The sequence below is a fragment of the Lampris incognitus genome, chromosome 9 (genome assembly GCF_029633865.1).
Source record: "Lampris incognitus isolate fLamInc1 chromosome 9, fLamInc1.hap2, whole genome shotgun sequence".
In the NCBI taxonomy this organism is placed as follows: domain Eukaryota; kingdom Metazoa; phylum Chordata; class Actinopteri; order Lampriformes; family Lampridae; genus Lampris; species Lampris incognitus.
The window spans coordinates 54,449,911-54,457,958 of record NC_079219.1 but is presented as its reverse complement, the minus strand read 5'-3'; the positions used below and the strand labels follow the sequence as shown (position 1 = coordinate 54,457,958).

At 53.1% G+C, this 8,048-nt stretch overlaps 1 protein-coding gene across 1 annotated transcript; it reads right to left on the bottom strand.

The window, feature by feature from the left end:
- Positions 1 to 3,537: 3,537 nt before the first annotated feature.
- LOC130118584 (octapeptide-repeat protein T2-like) lies at positions 3,538 to 4,155 on the bottom strand. Its single transcript, XM_056287025.1, has one exon. It carries the CDS (start codon positions 4,153 to 4,155, stop codon positions 3,538 to 3,540), a length of 618 nt encoding a protein of 205 aa, XP_056143000.1.
- Positions 4,156 to 8,048: the final 3,893 nt, after the last annotated feature.

Below are 8,048 nucleotides of genomic sequence, written 5' to 3'. Positions count from 1 at the left end.
CACAATGGGTGGAGTATACAACACACACAAAAACTCCAAACAATTACGGTAACTCACCAACAATTGCGTGACTGCGTTTATGTTTTATGAGGTAGCTAGCTTCCTTCCAACATAGGCTACTTGCTTTAAGTGCTGGCTGATCAGCTGTTACCTATGGTTTAGCAATTACCTAAGGAGTGGCAATTAGCTAATGATTAACAATTAGCTAGCGAAGCCGCCGCAGTCCAGCATCAGCAGAAATAAGAGGAAAATGCTCTCACGACTCTCAGTAGGGGCAATAACATCGTTATCCTTCCGGCAGACGAAGTCAAATACGCTTTCCGTAAACCAGACAGACTATCGTGCGAACGTTGAGGTTCCTCGGCAACATAAATACTGATGAGTCAGGCGGTGGTCACAAGAAAAGGGTGATAGATGAAGTCTGAAGCTGTCAGAACAGGACTATGCTGTTGACAGGATATTGTACCATGGATTATACCCAGGGGAAGCTACACCTAGTTCTGTATGGGTTACCTAAGATATACATAAACAGGGTGTGCCATCACGGCCTATTGTTTGCATGATCAGCTCAGTGACCTATAACATCTCTAAGTTTCTATTCTTAACCCGTTGGTAGGCAGGAATGAACATCACATTCAGAACACTATGGATCTTGTGGATAAGGTGAGGGACATCCTTATGGAGGAGGATGAAACAACGGTCTCTTAAGATGTCACGTCTCTCTTTACCTGCGTTCCTGTTGATGAACCATATGAAATGACAAAATGACCCCACCCTTAGCAATAGGACCACCCTTAACACTGACCAAGTGTGTCTGCTCCAGAAGCTGTGTCTTCAGTCCATGTACTTCACATACAGGGGGCAGCACTATAGGCAGAGGCATGGGTGTGCTATGGGTTCCCCAGTCTCACCTGTAGTGGCCAACTTGTATATGGAGGAAGTGGAAAAGAGGGCTCTGATGTCCTATCCAGGGACACCACCTAGCCATTGGTTCAGATTTGTGGACGACTCCTGGGTTAAAGTTAAATCTCTGGACGTACCACGTTTCACCGGCCACGTTAACTCTGTGGACAACCACATCAAGTTCACCAGGGGGGATGTGAAAAATGACAGGTTAGCCTTCTTAGACTGTGAAATAGCAATTGGTGATGGGGGACATTTGATTGTTGATGTTTACTGTAAACCAACACATACTGATCAGTACTTAAGGTTTGACTCTCATCAGCCACAGGAGCACAAACTAGGAGTCATCAGGACGCTGCACCACCGAGCTGACCGGGAAGGGCAGATTAAACAGGCCCCGGTTAAATTTGGTTATCCTGGCTGGGCACTTGTCAAAGCCAGGAAGACGCCCAAACAGTGGACCGGCCTATCAAAGAGAGAAGGACAACAGCTGCCTTAAGTGTACACCAGTGGCGATTCTGTATGTGGTGGGAGTGTCAGAAAAGTCGGGACGCGTATTTTCCAAACATGGCACCCCAGAACCTGCTGTGCCAAAAATTGGTCCACCCCAAGGATCCGGTCCCCCGGCACCAATAGAGCAATATAGTGTAGGCTGTTAAGTGCCAGGAGGATTGCCGTGACTTGTACGTTGGGGACACTAAACCCACACTGGTCAAGAGGATGGCACAACACAGGAGAGCTAACACGTCAGGCCAGGACTCCACAGTCTACACCAATCTACAGGCCAGGGGCCAGTCTGTCAAGGATGAGGATGTGCACCTCCTTGATAGGGAGGAACGCTGGTTTGAACGGGGAGTCAGAGGTCATGTGAAGAGGGAACGACCATCCCTGAACTGAGGCCGGATGGGGTGGGGGGTGGGGGGGGTTAGAGTACATCTGTCGCCATCTTACAATGCTGTGATTGCAAACATTCCCAAACCGGAGAAAACCCACCACAGACATGAGGAGAACCTGCAAACTCATCCCAGGTCGTCCTCTGTGCGGAGTTTGCATGTTCTCCCCGTGTCTGCGGTGGGGTTTCTCCGGGTGCTCCGGTTTCCCCCACCATCAAAAAAAGACATGCATGTTAGGGTTAGTACTCCTGTCCGAGGCGTGGCGAGACGAACTGGAGTTGGTCCCCGGGTGCTGCACGGCGGCTGCCCGCTGCTCCTAGCTACACAGCTAGGAGGGGTTAAATGCAGAGCTTAACTTCCCTACTGGGCTCAATAAAGTATCTCAAAATGCTGCACTTTGTCGCATAACCTCAGCTAACAAGTCAACCTGCAGCTCCCAGTTGCCAGGGGTGGAGTATGCCCACAATACCCCCACCAATGCCTCACCGGGCATTTCTCCTTTTGAGTGTGCCTTGGGATATCAGCCCCCCCCCCCTCCGCCCCCCGTTTTCCTGCCCAGGAGGATAAGGTTGCAGTCCCCTTTTTCCAGGATCAAATGCACCATTGCTGCTGCACCTGGAGGAAAGCTCAGGCAGCCCTACCTCGTGCCTCCAAGAGGGCCCAGTCCAGCTCCAGCCTTACACCCCTGGCCTCAAGGTGTAGCCCTCATCCACTTCATGTGGAATCCAAAATAACGTCCCTCTGTTCACTGGTGCCTTTGAAATCGACCATGTTATCGACCCCTCTGCTGTCCGGCTAAAACTCCCGTCTGTTTGAGTGCCTTGTCCCACTCAGCAGCGGCTCCTCCCCCACCTCGCCTTATCAACCACCGCCTAGCCTACACCGTCCGGCAGCCTCTGGACATGCACTGCCTGGGCCGCGGGTTTGAAGACCTAGTGGACTGTGATGGATACGGCCCTGAGGAGCACTGCTGGGTCCCTCACTGTCACACAGACAAGCCCACCCAGCGCCCGTAGGGGGTGTGTGTGTGTGTGTGGGGGGGGGCTGTAACATCTGCCCCTGCTGCCTCCCCTGACATATCCTCCACCTCCCACTCTGCGTCTCCTTAACCTGTTGCCACTCCTCCCCCAGTGGCTCTGTGCGTGTGTGATGATGATGATGATGATGGTGTGTGTCACTGGCTAAATGTTGAGTGATACCCTCAAGTGAAGAGTAGTGTGTGTGTGTGAGAGAGAGAGAGAGAGGAGAGAGAGGAGAGAGAGAGAGGAGAGAGAGAGAGAGAGAGAGAGAGAGAGAGAGAGAGAGAGAGAGAGAGAGAGAGAGACAGAGAGAGAGAGAGAGAGAGAGAGAGAGGGAGAGGAGAGAGAGAGGGAGAACCGACACATCAGGAGCACGGCTGTAAACAGGTAAGCGTCATGAATCCGAAGACTGCAACTCACTCCGCAATCAGGGCAACTCCTTCAGACAGCCGGCTCTGCTAAATCCACGCTGCCAGATCATGGCGCCTGCTCAGGCCGTCCACGCTTCGAGCCATTTACTCTGCTGATTCTGCTCGTTACCTGTCCCCCCACCCCCCACCCCCACCCCCGTCCCTGCAGCTCCATCTGCTCGGCCCCAGCCCCTGTCTCCAGCCTGCGTTTCATCTGCCCGGCCTCCTCTGTCTCCAGCTTTTGTCTCGCCTGTCCTGCTCCTCGGGCCGGGACTCTCGCCAGCTTGGATAAGGCTACCTGCCCTACCCCCCCTACCCCCCCCCAACTGCTTGGCATGGCCAGCCACCAGCCTGGCTCTTCACATATCCATCCATCCACTCTGCTCCGCTTATTCCCGGCTCAACAGCTTTGCAATAAATACTCAGCTTTAACCTCTTCCTGCCTCTTCCTGCCTCCTCCTGCCTCTCTTCCTGCCTCTCTTCCTGCCCCTCTTCCTGCCTCTCTTCCTGCCTCTCTTCCTGCCTCTCTTCCTGCCCCTCTTCCTGCCTCTCTTCCTGCCTCTCTTCCTGCCTCTCTTCCTGCCCCTCTTCCTGCCTCCTCCTGCCTCTCTTCCTGCCTCTCTTCCTGCCCCTCTTCCTGCCTCTCTTCCTGCCTCTTCCTGCTTCTCTTCCTGCCTCTCTTCCTGCCTCCTCCTGCCTCTCTTCCTGCCTCTCTTCCTGCCTCTTCCTGCCTCTCTTCCTGCCTCTCTTCCTGCCTCTTCCTGCTTCTCTTCCTGCCTCTCTTCCTGCCTCTTCCTGCCTCTCTTCCTGCCTCTTCCTGCCTCTCTTCCTGCCTCTTCCTGCCTCTTCCTGCCTCTCTTCCTGCCCCTCTTCCTGCCTCTCTTCCTGCCTCTCTTCCTGCCTCTCTCTGCGTTCGGAGCTGGGGTGCATCCGTGCAGCCCCACGCAACACATGGGTCGCCTTCGTCGCCAGCCAATCGGCTCTGTGCATAACTGCGGTCCACTGACTTCCGGTTTCTGCTGCAGCAGCGGTCATGCCAGTTTCCTGTTTGTCGGCGCGCGCTATAATAGACGGCGGCGCATTTTTCGCGATGCCTGCGAGATTTAGCGTGGGCAAAAGTCAACGACGTGCACGGAGCTGTCGACAGACGTCCACCTGCAGCCTACCAGCAAGGGGGGGGGGGTGGGGAGTTTCAAGTTGTACTTAAAAAGTTACGTCCACAATTATGAGGACGACATAAGTTGATGTGTACAACCTGAAACTTCTCACCCGCTTGCTGGTAGGCTGCAGGTGGACGTCGGTCGACAGCTCCGTGCACGTCGTTGACTTTTGCCCACGCTAAATCTCGCAGGCATCGCGAAAAATGCGCCGCCGTCTATTATAGCGCGCGCCGACAAACAGGAAACCGGCATGACCGCTGCTGCAGCAGAAACCGGAAGTCAGTGGACCGCAGTTATGCGCAGAGCCGATTCCCATGCAGGAGGTCAAACGGGCGCGTGAGACCCCCTCTGACTGAGCACCCCTGAGTCGTCCGTAGACCCCCAAACCGTACTGATCGTCATCAGGCAGCTTGCCTTCACCAGGATTCGGGTGTGAAGGCTGCGGCATCGCTCGCGATTCACCAGCGCGTCCTCGTCCACACTCGGGGCGATAGTCCCAATATTTGTTCCATTTATAGCGCCGGCAAATCCCAGAGACCGGGAAGAAGCGGAACGAGGGCCGCTTAATTCCGTCTCGCTTCTCTTTGAGTGACGGGGAAGTCAGTAAATCCGCTCATTAACGGGAGGCAACGTTAAGGCAATCAAAGTTTGACTTATTATTCAGCTGCCGGATGTTGGTGAATGACCCAAATCACTGCAACGCTGCATTTGTTCCGTTTGCCAAAAAAGGAGAGAAACTGTGAGGGAGCAGGAGTCTCTTCTTCCCTCGGAGACGGGACAAGCTCACGATGATGGAGTGATTGCATTTGGATAAGAACAGACCACACACACACACACACACACACACACACACACACACACACACACACACACACACAAAAGCTCGGCATCTTTTCATTGAAATTTTTCCAGCATTTCCAGTACCCCCCCCCCAACCCCCAACCCGACCCCCCTACCGCAGAGTACACCCACGTGTCTTTGCCTCGACGCCACATCTGCCGGGAACTCCCACCGGGTGGGGGCAGCACTCCGGCTCCCCTTTAATGCTGCTGGAGTTATGGGAGCTTTCTTTTTAGGGAAAAATAATAATAATCCTAACAAATACAATAGGGGTCCAATTATCACCTATGTCAGCCAGATGGTGGCGCTATAACAAAGGGTCATGCGTAATTCCCACACCATAAGTCGGATCAACACAAAACTGCACAAACTTATGCATCTGAATGTGCTCTACAACTTTGTCATCGGGACCACCTATGTCAGCCATATTGTTTGCCCGCCATTTTGACTTGCATTAGTTTGGGCGCGGTTTCTCAGCTAAAAGTGTCTGAGGCTCAGCAACCATAAGTCCTAGACCAACCAAATTTGGTAGGTGCATTCATACGGCCCCCCACTACTCTGGCACTACAAATCACCCATGTCAGCCAGATGGTGGCGCTATAACAAAGGGTCATGCTTAAAAGGCCATAACTCCGACGGCATAAGTCAGATCAACACAAAACTTAATGGACCCATGCGTCTCAATGTGCTCAACAACTTTACTATCGGGACCACCTATGTCAGTCATGTAGTTTTCCCGCTATTTTGACTTATTTGGTGTGGAAGCGCTACAGCTCTACATACCACACGCCAGGACGCCTGGGTTTCACGACATACTTTCTCTTTTTACGGCAGTCGGCTAGGACGCAAGAAATCAGCCACCGTCTGGTCCAGTTTTGGAAACTCTGGCACAGGTTTCTGAAGCAAGATTCTCCAGTCTTTATTACATTACCAACAGCGGTGTAGTTTCGTGTTGAACCGGTAGTCTGTTACAGGCCAGGGGTATAAAAGGCCCCTACGTATCATAGCGTTAATTACTTACGTTGGGTGGAGGTACATGATCATGAGGACAAAACCATTCAAATTGCTCCATAGGGGGCGCCACAGTGCCAATGCTTGGACCCCTCCCAACGCCGCTTGCGGCTTTAATTGTTTTTGTTTTGGATCCCCCCCCCTTTTCTCCCCAGTTGTACCTGGCCAATCACCCCACTCTTCCGAGCTCTCCCCGGTCGTTGCTCCGCCCCCTCTGCCGATCCGGGGAGGGCTGCAGACTACCACACGCCTCCTCCCATACATGTGGAGTCGCCAGCCGCTTCTTTTCACCTGACATGTGAGGAGTTTCACCGGGGGGACGTAGCGCGTGGGAGGATCACGCTATCCCCCCCCCCCCCCCGAAAAGGCGCCCCGACCGACCAGAGGAGGCGCTAATGCGGCGACCAGGACACATCCCCACATCCGGCTTCCCACTGGCAGACAGGGCCAAATGTGTCTGTAGGGAGGCCCGACCAAGCCGGAGGTAACGCGGGGATTCGAACCGGGATCCCCGTGTTGGTAGGCAACGGAATAGACCGCTACGTCACCCGGACGCTAAGCCGCCCCGCCCCGCCCCGCCCCCCCCCCCGTTATGAGATCTGTCATTGTAAAGGAATGCTGACAACCGACTCTCTCTCTCTCTCCTATTCGTGAAAGTAGGACCAGAACTGCATCAGTCTGAGACTGTTGGCACGTGCAGGATTTCCTATTCCGAGCTGCTTGATAATTGCGGGGCCAGGACCCAGTGGGCCCCCTCATCCATCTCTACTTTTGTCCGTGTGACAGGGCTGTGTGTACAAAACAGATGTCTCTATCAACCCTTCAACACCTCACCCCCCCCCCACACACACACACACACACACAGCGCCCTCCTGTGCTCGGATAATGGCTCAGGAATCCTTGACGGGTCCTGCGGGATCCACGGGAGACTTGAAACGGCGCGTGGGCACCTCGGGCTGTGGCTTTGTTGAACATCTTGCGACATTTAGCGGGGACGTGCTCGGGACGCGCTCGGGGACGTGCTCACCCCGCGCGCGTGCTGAAGAGCCACTTTGTAAATGTCAGACCGCGACACCTGTTTACCACTCAGGTAAAGACCGGGTTTAAGCTTTGGTGACGTCATGTGTTTTGTGTTTGTTCTTATCTAGTGTAGGTTTGGACGTGTGTGGAGGAGAGATGGCCAAAGAGGAGGTTTATGGATGTGGTGAGGGAGGACATGCGGGTGGCTGGTGTGACAGAGGAAGATGCAGAGGAAAGACCAGATCAGATCAGATCAGATCAGATCAGATCAGATTAGATTAGACCAGACCAGATCAGATCAGATCAGATCAGATCAGATCAGACCAGACCAGATCAGACCAGATCAGATCAGATCAGATCAGATCAGACCAGATCAGATCAGATCAGACCAGACCAGATCAGATGAGACCAGACCAGATCAGACCAGATCCGATCAGATCAGAATACTTTATTCATCCCCGGAGGGAAATTGGGTTCTCCTACAGACACTCACGCTCTAGTAAGAAAAAACTAAAACCAAAAAACAAACTAACAAGACACAAGATAAGAAAACAGAAACAAATAGAAATAAAAGATAAAATAAGAAATAGAAATGAGAACAAAATATATAAACCAGCATGGTGCACGTGACACCCTGCCTATATAGTACCGCACTACCGCAGCGCACAACCAACACAAAACAGGAAGCGATGGAAACGCACAATCCACTGTGGTGACCCCTCACGGGAGCAGCCATAGTACCAGTAGCAGTAGTTGTAGTAGTAGTGGTAGTAGTAGTGGTAGTAGTAGTAG